General features: G+C 35.4%; 1 protein-coding gene across 7 annotated transcripts in view; it reads right to left on the bottom strand.

The window, feature by feature from the left end:
* Window positions 1–20,522, bottom strand: part of PPFIA2 (PTPRF interacting protein alpha 2) — a 340,023-nt gene that overhangs the window by 88,724 nt on the left and 230,777 nt on the right. For all 7 annotated transcript variants that reach the window (XM_063322857.1, XM_063322852.1, XM_063322853.1 and 4 more), the window contains one exon: window positions 18,704–18,778. In XM_063322857.1, the coding sequence (XP_063178927.1) occupies window positions 18,704–18,778 (75 nt within the window). The remainder of the gene's footprint in view (window positions 1–18,703; window positions 18,779–20,522) is intronic.

Genomic DNA, 20,522 nt, shown 5'->3' with positions numbered 1-20,522 from the left:
TTACCCGATAACATTTGGGGTGAATCAGAGAATATTGACCAGTTACAGCCCAGACAAAATAACACCCTCGCCACCAGGCCTTCCCTGCAGTTGTTCTGACATCCTCAGGAAGAAGCTGTTGTTACTGTCAATGTATATCATATACTGTAAATTATAAGGATGGTATCCTGGGTACTTTTCCTACCCATAAGTATTTTCTTTCCTTGAAAACTTGGTCCCTGAGGCCTCGTTCCCAGTGCTGCTGGTCTGTAAAAAGTGAGTTCTCCATATCTGCCCCCAACACAGAGCATGGTCTACTTAGAGCTAAAACACTAGGTATCAGCCTTCAGCATCCTGTTTTACCTGGTGGCTTAAGGCAGAATTACAATAACTGAGCTGAAGATCTTGAAATTAGTCATATGTTTTCAAAAGTATATGGCCTCTGTGTTGGTTAACTAAAAACCTATTCTAATTTTTAAAATAGTTTCATAATCAATTTCTCTGTTAAATTTTTGTTTAATTTTTTTGCTATTTAAATTGTATTTAAAACCATCCCCAGTAAAGGATTTAAATGTAATTACTGTAATCATCATGATTTAATTTTATTTTCCATTGAATAAATGATTACAGTATGTGGAGATATAAAGATATTTAATTTAATTAATAAAAATATAAGGCCAAATGTTTACAGAGGTTTCTTTTTATAGGATTCTTTCTAATATTTAAAACAGTAGGCGTATTTTTAAAATTTATTCTTTAAATATTTCTACTTTGAATTTATTTAGTTTATCATTAATTTAAATAGTTGCATAAGTTTTATAGTTTTATAAATATACTGTTTTGTTGTTAACAGAGGCTCTAAACACATGTTTATAACGCTAAACAGTCCCCTAAAACCAGTAAGAACCTGGGTCATTTAAAAAATGTAAGGCATTAAAGGCATTTTGAGCTTTTGAAAAGCTGTTTTTTGTAAACTTGGCCTACCTTAAACCACTGAACTTGTTTCTTTGATCCTCCAACATTGAAACAAATCTGTGCTAGGCAATTAAACTCACCAATAACCGTGTTTTCCTTTGCTACAGCTGACAGATCTAGGCTTTTTGTTTAGTCTCTTATCAAGAAGGTGTTTCTTTTTACATGGGTGGTATGCTAAACTAAACTTCTTGTGACTATGTCGTGTCAGTTTTCCATCCAGCTCTTATATATGCAAGTCCTTCAGAGAACAGTGAAATTGCCTACTTGGATGTCCTCCTACATTACTCTGTCATAACAGTCTATATATACACAGTGTTAAATATCAGATTTCAATCTACTGAGAACATAATTCAGACTCCTGGTTCACCTTCCGACTTTGCTTTAATTTTTACTTTTGCTTTAATTAAAGCTTGTGTTAAGCTTTAAGCAATGTCTTGTCTTTTCTATGGTAAATGTTAAGTGTAGCACAGGGAATAAAGGATGCTTCAAGACTGAGGTGATTTCCTTCTGCTTCAATGGAAATTTAAATCCTGATTCCTAAACATAAATATAGCCTTTTCCAGTTATATTTCTAATTTGTGTTAACCTCAAAACAGCCTCTCAGAAGTCACTGGTTAGAGAGTTCAGAGATATATAAACAGGGCAACTGAAATTGTTTCAATTGTACAATAAATTTGTCATTATTAGGATTTTATTTTAGTTACAGGTCCAGAAATACACATAAAATTTCTTTACATTTTATATGTAACTTTTGAAAGGGATTATAATGGTAATCCGCATTTTGTATTATCAAGATCTTGTATAAACAATACACTATATTTCACTCTGGTGGAGGAAAAACACAGTGTGAGATGCACACTTGCAAAACATTTTCATGAAAAGCAAATTGATCCTTTGTTGAATCTGAGTAAAAAAACAGATATTATAAAAGGATTTTTTTTCATAAGGAGAAAGGCATTTTAGCCAAACTAAGACAATTATGCGAGACTTTATGTGCTCCTGAGGGCAGGTTTAGGAAGGATGCATCTCATTCAGTGGGGGTTGCGCAGATGCCTTCTGTAAATTTTAAGAAAAGGACTTACATAAAAACCTCGCATATGTCAAAATATTAATTTTAATTGTATTCCTCCATGAGTAAAAAGGAATCTTTTAATAATCCTGTTCAAAAGAGACTTTTGTTATTTAATTAGAATCCCACTGCACAGTTTCAACTTTTACTGCAATTTTTATGAGTCTGTCAGTTGAGGTGTGACAGATTTAGTTGCACTACTTTAAGACATTCATGCTTCCATCCTATCCGTCTGAGATTATCAGCAGAATATCAGAAGCAGCACAAGTAAGTGCCCAGGAATTGCTGTACGCAAGTTCACACTTCATCACAGTTACATTTAGGAAGCAAAACTAAAAACTGTGGTACCCGAGGCACAGAAATGCATTCTCTGTTATAGGGGAAGGGGATATTATACTTTTTGATTTATAGCTGAAAAGAAACATCTCCACTGCTCTAAGAGATCACATTTTATTCTAATCCCGTACAGATCTACTGCCTATAAAGTATCTCTATCACATTCTTTGCCATGATACCTAACTCCTCGTGATCGTTAATTCCCTTGTCTGTGCAACTCTCTGAACTCTAACTGGGAAATTAAAACACAAGGGATCCAGATACCCCAAGAATTGTGCTTATAGGCGTTCAAAACATAAATTACTTTGAAGACTGAGTCTGACTATTCAAAGTACAGAGGAAACCTGGTGCCACAAGTATAGAGAAAAATCCAGTGGGGACTTGACATTTCTTAGCAGATTCCTCCAGCCTACAAGGTTACTGCAATTTACAAACCAAAGGCAAAACAAATTGCCACAGTCTTTGCATTCCCCATTTTCCTGCTTATACGCTTTCTTGTCCTTCTTACTTTGTAATCACTTGCAGCCCCATGATTGCCAAATTACAGCAATTCCAGCAGAGCATAGTATACATTTACCTGCATCTTTTCTCACCTATTCACATCACTGAATGAATCACTGATAAGTTTGCATGACAGACCACTTTGGAAATCAAAAACTAGAACTCTATATAGGTGTTATAATGTGGTGGCTTAGAATTAGTCAAAGCAGTACAAAAAGATTTGAATGGAAATCTCTTTTTACAACATAGTGGTAAGTTTTTTGAATGATCAATTTAATTTTGACTGAAAATAAGCACATTATTAAGATTTTTAATTTGGTCTGGCACAAAGATTTGCCATTTTTAGGCTTTAAACATATTCCAGTTGAACAGTCCTATTTTCAAATATGCCTAAAATGTACATAACTGAAGAACTGGGGGAAACCCCAACATTCATACATATGAGTATCGCACATGTCCCTGTGTACTTGTTTATGTTGCATTATATGCTCTGGAATGAGGTAAGAAACCAGTCAGGAAAGGCAAAATCATGACATGGCACATGTGGCACAATAAATCATATTTTGCTTGAAAGAAACCACTTCTAAGTCACAACACACTGTGACTGTTTGCAGGATCCCAGAGGAAACCTTGCAGATGCCAAGCTACAGGGTCTTCCAATAAATCGCACAGAAGCGGATGTAACCATGGGCCCCGCAGGACACCGGCTGGATCACAAGCTCTTGCAGTGAGAAGCAGAGGTACCAACTGAGTGCTAGCTGTCCTGAAGAGGCACACTTGGAGCGCTACAAAAGGATCTCAGGATTAGCAGCTTGATCACATTGCAACAAGACCTATTTGAATTTCAATACATAAAGCAGTGCACTGGTTTAGGTGGCTTTGGCAGATGTCATCCTGACACCTGACATTTAAACTCTCAAAAGACTTCCTTTTCCCACTAAAAACGTATATACTAATCAACATTACTGAACCAACTCTATTTAGTCATCCATTAATGATGACTTAGCCTTTCATAAAGATCAACAATGTTTTAATTATTTCCAGCAATCAATGGGATTGAGTCACAAATTCTGATTGACTTAATTTTCTACATCGATCAAAGGAAAAGCCCGAGTAGGGTCCTTGTCTCATCTTTAAATAACAGTGCTGAAACTTTTACTAGTGAGATGGTCCACTAACATGACCACCAGAGTGTTCCTGAAAACCCAGGGGGAGAGGTGGTGTGTGTGGCTGAACCACCTTCTCACCATTCTGTACCAGAAAACAGCAGATGAAAGTCTAAGATTCACAAACTTGCCTAATAATGGAAATTCCTTCTCATCTACTGAAGTGTCTGACTTTGGTAGATGGGACAAAGAAGGGATTAAGGCAAGAAACAGAAAATGTTTAGTTTTTTTTCCCAACTGACAAGCAAATACAGAATTTTGGAGCTATCCATTTATAAATTGAAATGAATAAAAACACGTGGAAAAGCGAGGTGTTGGCTTGCGGCCCGGGGGGATCTTTCTTCCCAGAGTGGTAGCTAAAAAATCTCAGTAAATTTCAGTACTATGATCAAATGAACTGCATAGAATTGATGACTGGCTATATACATAGCATTTGAGAGAGTGAATGCAAGATGTTCTTCAGGCTACCATAAATGCATATTCTGACTTCATAAACAAAACTGCTCATAAGTCCATACAGAGTCTTTTAAGACAATGGATAAAAATGAGTCTCCCTGAAGATGCCTTTAGTGCTGAAATGCTTTAGTTCTTCCATTCAGCAATGCAAGCTCTGAGCTTTGCAACCAGTTATATTGAAAGCGCAAATCCAGACTTAGAACTTTATTTTCCCAACAGGTAGGAGTTAAAATAGCTATGGACCGTACAGCACTGTAATCAACATTAGCCACACTTTGAGAGAACAAAAGAAAAGAAAAAAAGCCTTTTTAGATTGCAAAAATAACTTGGGAAGGTGGGGAGTGAAACCTTCAGCACTTACACTGCACTTTGGACTCACTTTGGGGGAAGAAAAAAACATAAAGTGTTGGATTTTTTTTTCAAAACTTAGCACTTCTCTCCCATACAACTACTTAAAACAAAAAGAATCAGACAAATTTGCAAGGTGGGCTTTTGTAGCACTCTGAAAATTCACTTGGAAACTGAGTGTTCATGTCTGACTGACAACCTCAGCTAGGTTTATTTTACATTTGCCTGGATTTCAGTGTATTTTCTTGCTATTTAAGTGGTGAGCTTTCCAGAAACTTTACACAATTGAGCCCTTTAAAACATGTCCTGACATGTCAAGAAAAATACTACTTTATTCAAAGAAAAAAACTGTAGGAGTTATGAGTAATACATATTTTCAACATTTTTACATCATAATTTCTTCTCATCCTTCCTTTCTGAGATTGTTGACCTTTTATTAATATTGCTGTTTAGCTTTCATTGCTATGGAGGAATACTCATTAAGGTGAAATCATCCTCTTGAGGGAGTCTTTATAACCCTTGGAGATTAGAAAGTAGTAAGCCTAATGAAAGCAAATCTGGTAAGTTTGTGCTATATGGAATTTAAATAAGCAGAAATTGAAACGGAATCTCTACACTCTTGAATCCTAAATGGCCAAGAAGAGTTGCCTTATCATTACTAGAAATCCAACATTTGCTAGCAGGCTCTGCAAGAGAAGGTACATGCAGATTCACAGCAACACTTCCTAAGCTGATCAGAGTTGATCAGTGTTGTAAAAGACAGCTGACTTAAAAAGTCTCGAGTCTTTACCTTGCGGCAAAAGGGGGAGGTGGTACACTGAGCTCCAGCCCTCGCTTACGGTTCTCTTATGGTTTAAGTTAGCATTCAAGTTCCCTCAAAGACAGCAAAACCATCTTGATCCTGCAGCTTCTGATATGTCTTGATTATTTTATTCTGATAACCTTGACGTAAGCACTGCTCTCTGCGACCCTGCTTGTATGGTGGCTAGCACTTTCAGGCTCTGCTTTCATGTCACTGAAGTGCAAATAATGAATGACAATATGCCAGGATGACTGTGTGAATCTGTGGCAGATTCATAATTTAAACAGGAAAATATGAAAATACTACCCACACATGTGATCTTTTACTGATGGTGGTTTGTGCTCGTTGACAACTATTGAGAGGTCCTGGCTATCAGTGTTTTATTGCCATGCCTACGAAGGTCACTTCTGTTGGTGCAAGGGCACTGTGGTCCAGGGGCAGCCCAAAGCGGTGGCGCTCAGCTGGCTGCAGCAGGGGACCGCTTGTGAGACATCCTGCCCTCCGTTTACACCATCACCGAGCCCCGACTCCTTCTGAACACTAAGCGCCTGGATCAGCAGTCATTTTTATACTTTAAATGTGACAATACACTGGTAATAAGGCAATAGGGTTTATTAGTCTCTGCGTCATTATGAATTCTGCACCAAATTAAGTGTTACTCCGTAAATAACTGTCTTGTGCTATTGCACGTAGTCTACAGCATGCACCGTTTATTTCTACGGTGTACTGGCAACACTTTGTAAACAGGAGTCATTTAAAGCAATTGTGCAGTTGCTATTATGAAAAAGAACATCTGTCAAGATTTTTCACAGAAGATTAACAGGTACATTTCAGTACATTTTCTTCAGAAACCCTTATCTAAGTAAACAAAAATGTGCTCTTTTAATTTTTCACAAAAAATTATATGAAATACGATACAGCAAAAGAACTGTGTTTTACAAAGACTAGCACAATGGAAAAAGAATAAGAAATATCAATTACATGGTTGCATTATAGTGTATATTTAACACCTGCTGACTAATTTCTTTTGCCTTTTTTTTTTTCTAACCAGGCTCAACAAAATAGTAGAAAAATTATTATTCTTTTGTTGTTACTCTCACAAAGACACTAGTAATGTATCCAAACCAGAATGCAAAAGCCCTAGAGTTCATTGGTAGTACAGACGCTGATTTCCAGCTGATCAGAGCTAAGGATAGATTTGGCAGAAACATTATGATCTTCATTGTTTTCAACAATACGAGTTACTGAAATATAGATGCATAGTGTCTATATATATATGATATATATGATAATGTATACAAAGATATTTTATATATACATACATACACACACTTTGTGTATATAATTATATATGTATATAATTATAGATGTATATATGTGTTTATACCTACAAACATAATTTTAGTATCCAGGGCATTGATGATAAATAAAATACTATGCCTCTAGGGCTTTATGTAGTTTCTCTTAGTACATAAGCGTTCAAGTGAAAACTACCCATGAGTAAGGTATATAATTCGGTTTGAAAAATCCTAAGGTTAAAATGAAGTATGAAGTGCTACTTGCACTGCAAATCTATTTCCCTCTTCTGATTACATTAATATATTTCCCTCCAAGTAAAAACAGTCTTCCCCAAATGAAATTTTATATTTTCTGTCTGCATAGTCATCTAGAGACTTTGAGATTGTTTAGATTTATTTTGACTGGACACATCTGTTATGAAAACCCCACTATTCTGCATGTGTAGTCAGTTTTATTAGATTTTCCTATACAGTGTATCTGTATTAAAATCACCATCTGTGCTACTGTTTGTACAAAACATGAAAATACAACAGATAGATAGGATATGAGTAAAAATCCAGCAAGGAAATGAACCTTACCCCAGAACTACAATTAAAGAATATCAAAGCCCTGATCTGCGTGCACAAACTGAAGAAATCCTAACTTAAATCTAACTCCCAGTCTGTTGAAACCAAATCACAGTAGAGTGAATTGAAGTCTGTAATTCAAATATTAAACCACTTGTACCCATTTAATTTTAGTCAAGGTCTTAATACTTTTCAAGGACATTCCTACTGGGAGTCATTTTTTTCCCACAGATTTCTCCAGTAAAAATCAAGGATATGGTAATAATTGATACAATTTTGATATATTTTTTGATATATTTTTTAATGACAAAGAATATTTTTCATAAGTGGAACTTCTAAAACAATGATTTTATTCTAGGATTACTGCAGAAAATAATCTAACACGACAGCCATTTTGTAGTTCATTATACATATGGTTTCTTTTTCTTCTTTTTTGTAACCATGGATTCTAGATGATTAAAGCTGCCCAAACTATACTCTCCAGGTGCAATGTCAAGCAAGATGGATCATTTCTTACGGACTGATCCAAGTAAAACACGGCCTCTACAAGTTCTCTTGGAATAATTCCACCTATACATTGATAGTCCCTATTAATATTAATGAAGATTATTTAATATTTCCTAATGCTGACATGTTCCATCAATTTCCTAAAGAAGTATGAGTATCTAATTTTGCCTCATCAAACCCAAAGTATTTTTTACTTTTTTGGATCCCAAGTAAAATTATTTCTATATTTATTTCTAGTACAGTCACACGATGGAAACTTGTTTGCACTAAATTTAAAAACCTGATTTTAAAAATCTCCTGATATGATTACTTAGATAAGCATTTACCAAGATGCAACTATGCGTTGCATATCCCCAGCACAGTCTCTATTCCTATTTTTCTCACAAGTGTTTTATCACTAAGTTGTTTCATCAGCGTTAACAGACCAGTAGCAAAATGGTAATAATTTTCTTCATAGTCTATCAGTGACAAATGTGGAATCGATTTGTCATGCTTGGGCACCTTGCTCTGCCTATTGACAATGGGGGGCCAATACAGACCTCTGAGTGGCAAATTACTCTTGATTCATGTCATTGCAGACGCTGCTCACAGATGTCAGTTTTCACTGTCTTGCTACTTAACTTCCTTATGAATTTGCAGAATACTGTTAGAGCTGCACGTGCACTGTTGGGTTGAGTTGATCTAGTATGATAACACAAATGACACATTTTCTAGTTCATATGTTAATGGGAATATTGATTAATAAATATGAATCTATTGAAGCTTAAATTTGATTTTATTTATTGTCTCAAGTCATTAATTTGAATCTTTTATTCAAATGCAGCATGTAAGGCCTATTCATGCATTAAAAAAAATAATATGGAGAGTAACAGGCATAAAACATAATACCGTGATCTTGTTATACTATTTAAAATCTGGTTTGAGAGTTAGTGGATGTAGATGTTCCTAACAAATCATGTAATCTTTAACAAATAGACACAAAGTTGTGTAATCATTCTAAAGACGCCCATTAAACAAATGATAAAAAAATATACTGTTCAGGTAGATTAAAAACAAAGGATAATGGTTATGTGTTTTGCATTTTCATCAAGATGGATGCACAAGAAGACTGTAAATTATAAAAAATCAACAAGATAGATTGATTCTTGCAGTGAAATTATCTTGCTCCACATGAACACTCATTTGACAAACGTCAAACGACCCTGAAGCTGATACGGACAGCAAGATAATCAACTATGTTCTTAAACCAGAATTTATACCTCCAATGCAGGATAAAATGGCATGCATTTCAAAGTTTACAAATCCCAAAATACCAGATCAAAGATGTATTCTTCCTGATGTCTCACGAAAGGCACTGTGGGCATACTGTGAGCAAATTAAACATTAGACATTAAAACTTTCACTGATATGCTTTGTACAAGTAATAGTGAGCTCTACAATGCAAATCAGCTAAGCATGACTCCTTATATATGCTATGTTCTTTACTTTAGCAAGGTGGTTTGTATAAAGTAAGGAATTTGCTAACACAACCTTGTGAAACCAGGGCCGGTAAGAGTTGTATTCCATTGATTCATTAAGCTACCAAATATATGACATTAAATTCAACCTGAAATTATCCCAGTGTCTAATCTGATGCTGACTATAAACAATCCCGAAGCTAACCATATACAAATAACCTTATGGTTTTATTAATCTCCCGGGATTTTCAGGTGTGTAGGCAAACTATTGTGAAATACGCTCAGCCACACATCTGGCTCCTGCCATCCTTCTGATTTCCTCTCAGCTTGTATTTCTTTGGCTGTCATCCCATATCCTCTTCCTCACGTTTTTCTGCATTGGGTGAGGAATATGTGGTAAATAAGAAATCCACGAAATGTGCTAGAAATGCAGAGCTTTCCTATTCTGTAATTCTCTGGAATAAAGTAGAGAAGATATCAGAAGATCTGTTTATCAGTCTCTGAGACATGTTCTTCATCTTCACAGCTCTGTGTCATATATAAATATATATGTTTACTGTTGTGCAGAAATGTCAGGCATGCTCTGTGATCCCTATTTACTGATGAATATAAAACATTATATAGGCTCCCAAAGTAACTCCAGTAACAACTTCACGAGATCCAGAAAACAGAAACTTTCCATCCGCACTAAGTGCAGCACAGTTGTGTTATGTCGTGAGCCCTTACCACCAGGGTTTACAGTCATTGAGACTCAGGACCTCATGGAGAGCACTGCCCTTCCCTCCCTGCCTGCAGCCCCAGTCTCTCTTCCACTAAAAAACCAGACACGGCGCTGGGCTGAGGGCATGTACTCAGTATTTAACTCCCAAGCACGGAGGTAGGACACAGTGAGCGTGCTAGGATTCATGCAGCCTACCAGGATTTATGCGGTGTACCAGGGCAACAACTGCGTGGCAAACTGTGCACCTGAGTAGATGTCACTACAGCCATCAGCTGTCAAAAATCAAGTTATGCAATTTAGCCAAGTTCATCTACCAATACTTATGAAGTCGATCATTGCACCCATGAATTCTATCGGATTGCATCCTACCTTTTCAGCAAGCCGGTCATCCCAGTTAAAATGACCTCGATGCTTATATGAGCAAGAATATTCAAAAAGGACCAGATTTTGAGTCCAAATCACCAAGTCCTGCAAGTGATAGTCACAGAGCTCCTATGATAATAAAAAGGTTAAGTGATGATCACCATGTATATTGCACAGGTCACTGTGCAACCTTGCTTGGCTTTACAGCCATGCTCTCTGTTCCATAGCTGTATGAGCAATGGACACTACAAGGCAAATTTGTACTACAAATGGTATGGAGCAGGTAGCATGTTTCAATATTTTTTTTACAGCAAAGTGGAGTCCTGGTCCTTTACTGGAGCACTGTTGGGAGCGTAGTAATGCAATAATAATCATAGTAAACAGGTGCAATAAAAGCACTCCAATATAAATGTGAATATGGACTATATTACTAATAAATAAACAAATAAATATTTATATTTTTGCAGCTCTCTAAGTTGTACTTAAGATTAGGCCACATTTTTTAATGCAAATAGAAATACAGTTTCACCCCGAAGGCAAAAGTCTGAAAGCCACAGGTATTATAAAAATGAGAATATAACATTAAAACATAAGAATACTATGAATATTTGTCACAGATTTACTAGTTGTTTTTCTTAAATTATTTGGACCGCAAAGTTGGAAAAAAGAAAAGATGTGAAAGACAAAAAATTTATTATCACTTGCTTAACAATAATCAGTATTGAAGGTGACAGGAATGATGTTTAAGGAGTGATACAAAGAAGTGTTACTCAAAACTTTTCTAACGTGAAGCAACAGGTAAGAAAACACTGCAAGACCAGAGGGAAACTTTCTGGAGTGTGGGAGAATTCATGTAGTAAGGACAGAAACAGGTGACATCACTGCAAAATTTTAGGTCAGTGTGAGGTTGTAAAAGCACAGCTAAGCCTCTCTCTGCTTTCTGCAAAAGTGAATAAGGAGAACCTCAGCAGATCCAGCAGATGGAAGATGTAGACAAAGCAACAATGTTGGAAGAGAAACTCCACAAATTCTTGCAGGCAATGCTCATATTAAATTGTTATACAGTAATGAATTTGGTACACGCCTGTGTTTGCCAGAAAATGCACAAAGGGAAGATTACATTTTTGCATTACAGTAGTAGCATCAAATTTGTTTTCAGAATGAGCATCCTAGAAATGTTTTTTAAAACACACACATGCGAGAATATACTGGATTAAGTTTATGCTCATTCTGATGAAGATGCTAATTTTACGGCGAGTTTGTACTGCAAGGTTTAGAGGAATCTGGGAATTTTTAATCTCCAGTCATCATTTATTCAGAGATAAAAACAAAGCATTAAACCACCCATGTTTCTACCCATGGGGGACCAAGGTTTCATTAGGTCAAATGTTTCTGTCAGACAAAAAAATGAAGTAGATTTGAAGAGATTTGCAAAATAGATTTCAAACATCTAGCTGTCTGCTCTTTTAATGTATATTTAAACAATTGCTCCATAGCTGCACAGCAGGTTTGGGGGAACAGTAAAGAAAGAGGAATTAGCAAATCAAAGTTTTACATAGCTTTTTTCTTACCCTTTGCCATGTTTCTTTAAGCATTATCGTACAAAACTTAGATTTTTCTTTTTTCCAGAAAGTGCAGTTAACAGTTTATATCAGTTTAAGAGTAATGTACGTATGCTTATGGATACATAAGGATGTGCCATAGAAGAAAATTGAGAAGTGCAAAAGATCTCGGGCTGTTTTGTGAATAACCAGAGCAAAATTAAATTCTACTCTTCAGTGTCGATTCTGTGACATTGGGATTCACTCTAGCCACAAATCTTTATATAAAAAATCTCATCAAGAACTTCACAAGTAAATAAAATGAAAAAGAAGCATTAGCCATGACACAAAGTTCTAAGAAAAACATCAAAATTGCAGTGAAGATGCTTAGTAGCCTGAATCTACCATTTCAGCGGAAGAAACTGCCACCCTCAATATTCACAAAGAATTTTAATGTTTTTTTTCCTCCAAGAACTTAGATTAGAATTAGTTGAGGACATAAAAAGAAATAGCTATAACAACTTAACTGAATATTTCTCATACTTATTTCTTTTTGACTTTGTAAAAAAATAAGTCAATGAGGGATGCAGTGCTTGCTGTTTCAACCTCTTCAGCTGCCATGCCACACATCCTGATTCAAATGTGTAGAGACAGAAATTAATGCAGTGGAACATGGAGTATGAGAAACATTCACAAAAAAAAATAAAATCATTTTGCTTCATTACTGCATTTAAAACTTAAAGGGAACAATAACTTTTTGCAGAGTTAACATTTAACTAGATGGCTAAGGTTAAAGGCAGAATGAAAAGCAATTACATATAGCATATAAAGATTACATTTCAAAGCAAGATATTTTTAATTATGTGCAACTTTGCAGAAAAGATGTAATTTGGCACAGTTACACAGACATTTAAAATTAAAGTTCAGACGACAAAGAAGGTCTCCAGAGTTAGACCTGCGTAATGTTATAGCTTTAAAAAAAATAAATTAAAAAATTAATATGTACAAGAGAGCTTATAAAGCAATAACTTTCAGTTACGTCATTCTGAGAAAATATAGTAAAATGAGGTACTGTCTCAGATTTTTCACAAAAAAGTATACTTAAAGTCACTAGAAATAGGTATAAGCCAGCTAGCCTGGACTTGCTCAGAAAAAAAAGTCACTGAATTTCACCGAGTTTCATCCAGAGATTTGAGATCCATCACTTCTGAATTTTGGATTGATGAAATGCTGTGTATATTATCCAGAAATGCACATGCTATTTTTCTCAGCAAACTATTCCTTTAACAACATTTCTGCTCTAAAAATCACTTTGCATTGTATTTACATACAAAGGCTAAGGCCACCAGGAAACTCCTGTAACAAAAAGTGCCTTAAGCTAATAGGACCTGAAACAGCTGGGGGTACAGTATGTTTTCATGTGCAACCACACACCATAGTTAGCTAAGGTTTTACATTAAAATACATATATACTAAATATCACAGAATATTTCATTAGCAGTAATGATACTACAATCGTGTCTGCAGCATCCCTCATGGTCAGAGTCAAAATTGTTCTCAACTGTTAGAGTATCTGCATTATTCACTGTTTTCTAGACTTGCCCTGCATACAAAAGTTGGGCAATTAACATGGTATTTGAATGTTCTTGGGTGGATAAGTGGCTACAATTTCTGGTGTTTCTGGTACAGAATTTAAAGTATCATAAATCTCAAATCATTCTTTCTCTTCAGTGATGTAAACCAGTTATGAATGCTTTCATGGCTGCTATAAAAAATAGGATTAGGGCACCCTAATGAATAAACTAACCCACTGTCAGGAAGAAACACACTGCCCAAACAAGAGAATGTGTGCAGTTATTTGAAGCAGAGATCTATGGTCCAAATCTCCTTCAATCTCTCTGATAGCTTCAGGAGTTAAATTTATCCTCAAAGGTTGAGTAAAATTCTGTAGCAGCAAGTGGAAATTGTAAGAATGAGGTTTTAAAAGGAAGCCTAAGTGTTTTAAATATAATGTATGTGTCAATTGACAGAAGCAATATAATGTTGTTTGGCATTTGCAAACAGCACTGGCATTTTCAACAAATGCTGAAGAAAAGCATATGGTAGTACAGCGATATATAAATTCAAACCCAGTGATTTCTCTAATTTCATATTCTACACAGTCCCAGTGTTTTCTGGGTTCCTAAAGTATATCTTTGAGATAATAAATGTAATTAAAGCGGTATTTTCCACGCCACATTTTCTACTAATGAGGAAAGATGAAAAAGCCAACATATTAACCAGGAACATTGGAAAGCCACTTATCATATGATCTTATTAACAAAGGAAGATTTTACAAGGGCTGGATAAAAATTTAAGAAGGGCAGGAGAAAATTCATGTGCAAAGTAAGAGCAGTCATTTAAAAAATTACTTTTTCCCAGTATAGTATTAACTATGTATGAAGCTTAATTTTGCATACAAGCCTTGGGAAAAAGCTCTAAAGGTCATTTTTTTGGAAACAATTTGTTGAGAATTCTGAGAAACAGTAAAATTTGTTAATGGAAATCACAACAGTTGTCATTTAACACATCACATTGCAGCAGGAATGGATTTAAAAGCATCACTACGGGCCATGGTACCACCTGTCTATAATCTATATATTCCTGCCCTGTGGGAGCCACTAGCGCTTGAGTTCCTGGTGATATACGTCACTAAAGAAATATTTTAGTGTATTGTTTGCACATTCTGTAGTTTAGCATACTTTTAACAAAGACTCACACTTGTAACGCTAGTAACAGGATCTCAAAAGCTGTGGAACAAAAGAAGTTAACTTTTCAGTAATTTCAATATTAAAGTTAATTTCCATGAAGATCATAAATGACAAAAACCAGGAAGGAAAATTCGCATCCCTCTTCCCTTGTAAATGAGACTCCTTCTACAATTAGTGTGTAAAAAGGAAGCTGGTTAGCAGAACCTTGTTGGCATTTGAAAATGTTCATATACTCACTGAAAAACATCACATTTGCCTTCAAAATGTTCATAGACAGACACTATTGTACCATTGAGCTTTGGTATTGGATATACCACTTGCAGCTTGTCTAATTGCTAGATGCAAATTATAACCTTCAGCGACAAAACTATTTGGAGAGACCATGGGTTACACGGAACGAGATGAAAACCAGAATCATTTTAAAAGCACCGGAGGGGTAAGCAAATACAGCTATGTTTTATGGTCATTTTAACTAAAAACGTAAAGTAAATTTTTTTCAGAAAATTTTTAACAATAGCTATAACAGAGACAATGAATAGGGCAACATCTACCAGTTGTGAACAAACTGGTTCACCTAAATTTAGCTGTCTATGCATTAGATGCCTACATATGTGCTCGTTATGAGAGTCAGGTGCCTAACACAGGCATTTGGTGTCATCGCAGTGACAAAGGGCATTCCTTCCCCACCTCTGGCTCCAGACAGATGCTGCTCTCCTGTTGTATCTGGCAGCCCTGGCAGACTAACTGCCAGGTTATCTGGCGGACTGGATTTACTAGAGCTCCACAGACTACAGGCAAATTTTAGATATCCGGCTCACATGCAGACACCCAAATTCAGGAGTCCTTTTTCTGAGCTGAATCCCCTGCTCTGTAAGATACAGTCTAATGTTTATTGTTTGCAAACCTGTTTTAATAAAGAGCTGATGTACCCTGTAAGTATCCTCCAGCCTGAAACAATTTAAAACCAATACTTCATATTCAGTAGAATAGTTAATGTAACTGATTTGGTTAATTCTACCCCTATAATATTGTTGTTAAACTGGTAGTAAACATAAGGATCCCCTTGATAATTTGATGTATATTTTAAACCTTAATTTATAGAGAGAATTGACTTTCAAAAAATATTACAAACTGCTAGCATACTAAAAAATATTACATAAAATCAAAAGAATTTCTGTGTAGCATTTATGTGAAAAGGAGATAAAGAACATAATCACTTTTTTTTAGAGAAAATATTGTCTTGACGGAATCAAAACAGAAATGAACCATTTGGCAGACATTCTTATTTCTGAGAAGTTCAACTGAACCAACAACAGTGCCTTATGCCGTATCAATGGCCACTATTGGAACTGCAGACCAAAGCCCTTCTCTATTACTCTTGTGTGACTCCACGCAAATATTGGCTACACAAGCTAAGTTCCCCCAACAGGTCCAACTGCCATCTCAATGGCCCCTGCAGTTTAAAGTCAATGCGTGTTGCTATTCCCTATCAAATACAAAATGATTTGTAACATGGTGTTGGCAACTAAAGATGAAATCGACTTTACCAGAGTTACAGATGTTTTCGACCACTTTGGTATGTAGGTAATATGCTACAAAGACAGTTAAAAAAGAGCTTATTTAATGTCTAATAATGGAAAGTTATAGCTATAGTCTCTCTCTCTCAATTTTTCTCTTTTATATAAGGATATTTCCAATAAGTGCTCATGAGTGTCTGCAGTTTCTCACTGCTGCTCTGCATCAGAGACACAGCCATAAGCTTTCAGAGAAAGGTGCTATCTTAACATACACATTTCTACTATTTTACCCCTGAATCTGATACTTCTTATATACCTAATCATATACTCGTTTAATCATGGGACCAATTTACTGGCATCATTTTATGTTTAGATATTGTCCTGAATATGTAGCACACTCTTACTATCAGTATGAGAAAATGGATATGAAAGAAAATATGAATTCTCTCGTGAGACCAAACACTGAGTGACAGGAATAAAGAAATTACTGAAAAACATATATTCGATTCCCTTGGAAACGTGGCCCATTTATTTTCATAAATACATTTTTAAATTTCATGCCTGTGTATTCGCTGTGGAATCTAGTACAAAACCAGGCTTGTATATTGCAGTTCTCTAATTAATTTTGTCTCATTTAAATAACTAATTGTTTGAACATTATCTGAACCCTTGTTCAAATGCATTAACCGTTTCAAAATAATTCACTCATTGTCTTCCACATCTCTTCCCATCTAGCTCTTTTTCATTATTATTTAATTGAATTTCCATTTTTCAGCTTTAACAGTTCCTCACAGGAAACTGGAATAACAGTATTCAGATTGTGCTAATGGTCATGTTATGCTTGGTTGATTAAATGTCCTTCTAAATGGTTTTAGTATCATGTAGACACAAAGTCTGTCCAACATTTCTAAGGATTTGGGGCAAGAAAGGCTATGAAAGTCCTAATTTAATTTAATTCTCTTGTGTGTGTTTTTACTCCTCACTGCCAATACAAGTTTCACTAATTTTTTTAAAACTCCAAATAACAAAGCAATGCTCTGAAGACCTGGTCCCATGCCCAGTGAAGTGAACTTGGATTTAATTGGACCATGAATGGGAGGGATTAGGGGCGTGCGATGCATTTTACTTGGCTTGACTGACCAAAAGGACTGCTTTCTATTTAGTAAACACTAGTGCAAAGAACAGATTACGCAACATAGTGTAACTAAATCATTTTAACTCAAGTATTCTTGACATTATGAAATGGAAGAATAAAAGAGGGATTTTATATTTGCACAAAGTGCAGTTACTTCAGAGAAGAAAGGGATGATTCAAAATACCTTGTATATAGTTTATAAAAAGTATAAAAGATAAAAAGTATCTTAATTGCAGACCCTATTTTTAAGAAGCTACTTTAAGAATGTAACTTTTCTAGTTTAATATTGGAAAAAAATTACTTTACGAATCTCTACTTTACATTATCACACATTATTCTGAATTACAGGTATTCCATTTTTTCCAGAATTATTTGGTAGTACTTTAAGTTCGTCTGTGGCTGTTTTCAGTTTCTGTCTTAAGTCCGAGTGAAATGACACCAGTAAATGGACATAACCCGAAATAGCTTTAATACAAGTCTATTTCTTGTCTGACTTATTTTTGACAGTGTGAGAAGAACACTTCAGGTGGGGATTCAGAACATGATGGGAACGGTAAAGTCACCAGCAGACGCCATTATTTTATATTTTCTGGCCTCTGGGGTGCAAAATTCCTTTCTATGTGTGTGTTCAGTTGTGTGTGCAATACAATTATGTGTTGCTGTTCACCCTTTCAAATAAAAGAGAACAGGATGCAAACTACCCTACAGGAAAAAAATCTCTTGTCCAAGTTCATAATAGTTATATGGCACCACAAGCTCACCATGATACACTGCAATTAAAAGACACATATTTAAATTTCAAGGTCATCCATAATTCTTCCTCCACCAATATTAACATTTATATAATATCTATATATGTGTGTTTTACTTAATTTTATAGTAAAATGGAAATTCAGGTTATTAAATTGTTTATAGTATCTGACATATTCATTGGTTCACTCCTTTTTTATGTCCAATAAGAAATGTGGGAACCTGTCACTAGCTCTTGGATTTTGGCTTGCTTACAAGGGAATAGAAGAAGGGAATAAATCAGTAAACAGAAGGTTGTATTAATCTTACAACCACCTTAAACAAGCCTCACTGAGCAGCTTACTCAGAAGGTAATTTATCTTTTTTTTTTTTTTTCTCACAGTTTTAAGAAAAGTGACAGGGAACACAAGGGACAGAGTATTAGAGAAATTGAACCTCAAAAGGGGAGAAAGTGTTTTATGTTACCTCCTGGTTAGCAGCAGCTAGTTCTTCTTCCAGTGCAGAGACTCTTTCTAAAGAAACCCTCAGTCGTTCCCTTACCTAGAAGAAAAATCAAAATATGTGCAGTAACGTAAATTCTATCAGTCTTTAAAGATTATATAACCTGCCATATGCACTACTGTATGCCCTGCCAGTCCGTTTGCAGGCATGTGTGTTGCATGAAAGGAGTTTCATGAGACATACTGTGCAGTAAACATTTAAACCTAACTACAGGAAGACTCAGCCCATGAAAACAGGTGTCAAACTTTAAATGTCATACAGCTCTTCCCCAGTTTGCCTATAATTTTATGGAATTCACAGCAAATGCAAATATTGTAAGACCACATCAGGCATAAAAATAAAACGTTGTTCACATCTTTTACAAAGGATAAGGAAAAAAACATGTTTTCAGTCCACTCCATGGAATATAACTAATCTCTTCATATTAATTGTATACAACAAATTCATTGAAAAAATAACTTGCAGCATTGCCTTCAGGCATACATACTAAAGATTTTTTAGATCATCATGCAGTTTGTTCGGGTTTTGCAAAAAGTCATGAACAAGATTTACTCTTACAAGCAGAAAAGACTGCTGTGTTTCTACCAGTTTCTTAGGTGACCTATTCTGTTCTAAGGATATCTATGATCTACTCAATTATTATTATTAATATTATTAATAATAATAATAATATTATAATTACTACTAAATATTAACTTTTATTAAATAATAATAAATCAATACCTCTGAAGACATATTTACTGTTGTTTGCGTGCTCAGGCTCAGCATCAGCTCATGTAGTGACAGACAACATAAACTGGCGATGAAGTCATCAGCCTCCCAATATGACCAAAAGCAAGTCAGACCTAAAGCCATCTTCAGTGCTGTGTGCAGGGGACTCTCTCTCTTCTGACTATGAAGGGAGCCTATGACAACTCCTCTCCTAATCTATACAACTTCATTAGGCACCTCAAATTAAATGAACTTATAACCTGGCTAATCAGTCAACACTCAGGATATATTTCTATCCCCATTACAGCTACACTGCAGTAATGCTGTTCCAGCTGATGATCCAGGCATGTTTAAGGCTATCAGCAATGTTTGTAGGGAAAGTGAGGATATTCTATTAGATCAACAGACGTAGCTGGAAAACAAAGCAAAAAAACCCTCCAATGGAACATTGTACATTTTCATACATGTACAAATTGTCACACCCTTGACAAATACAGGAAATCCCTGAAAAGGTTGTGTATGTCCTAATGCTTTCATACTTTTTCCAGTGATACCTCTTAGTCTAATAAATATTACCTTTCCTTACATACTTTATTTTCCATTACTACTGATAGAAGTGAAATTTTGCTAATAGACTCACTACATCCCAAGAATGGCTTAGACTTTGGTAGATGAAAATTACTTAGCAAAACTATAACATAGCATGTTCACTAAACTTTAAAACTAACTAAATCTAAAGATCAAATACATATTCAGGAAACGTACACTAAAAAAGAAAACTATTCAGCCTTTCTGACAAATGCAAATATAGTTGCTTATGCAGTACTTTGACTTATTTGGTCCTTTTTACATACTTCAGCTTTATTGAAAGAAACAAAAATTGAAAGTGCATTTTACGTATTCACATGAATTGTTTGAATGGTCTCAGGTAACTGTAATTTCACCATACACTAAACAATATTGCTAGCCTTAACAGACCAGAAAACAGAAATGCAAGGTGCTCAAAGGAGCAAAGAAAAGTGAGTTGAAGAGTGTTAAGGCATAAGAAATATTAAGACGCTCTCAAGATTAG

The sequence above is a fragment of the Chroicocephalus ridibundus genome, chromosome 1 (assembly GCF_963924245.1).
Source record: "Chroicocephalus ridibundus chromosome 1, bChrRid1.1, whole genome shotgun sequence".
Lineage (NCBI taxonomy): Eukaryota > Metazoa > Chordata > Aves > Charadriiformes > Laridae > Chroicocephalus > Chroicocephalus ridibundus.
This window is presented reverse-complemented; position numbering and strand designations above follow the sequence as displayed.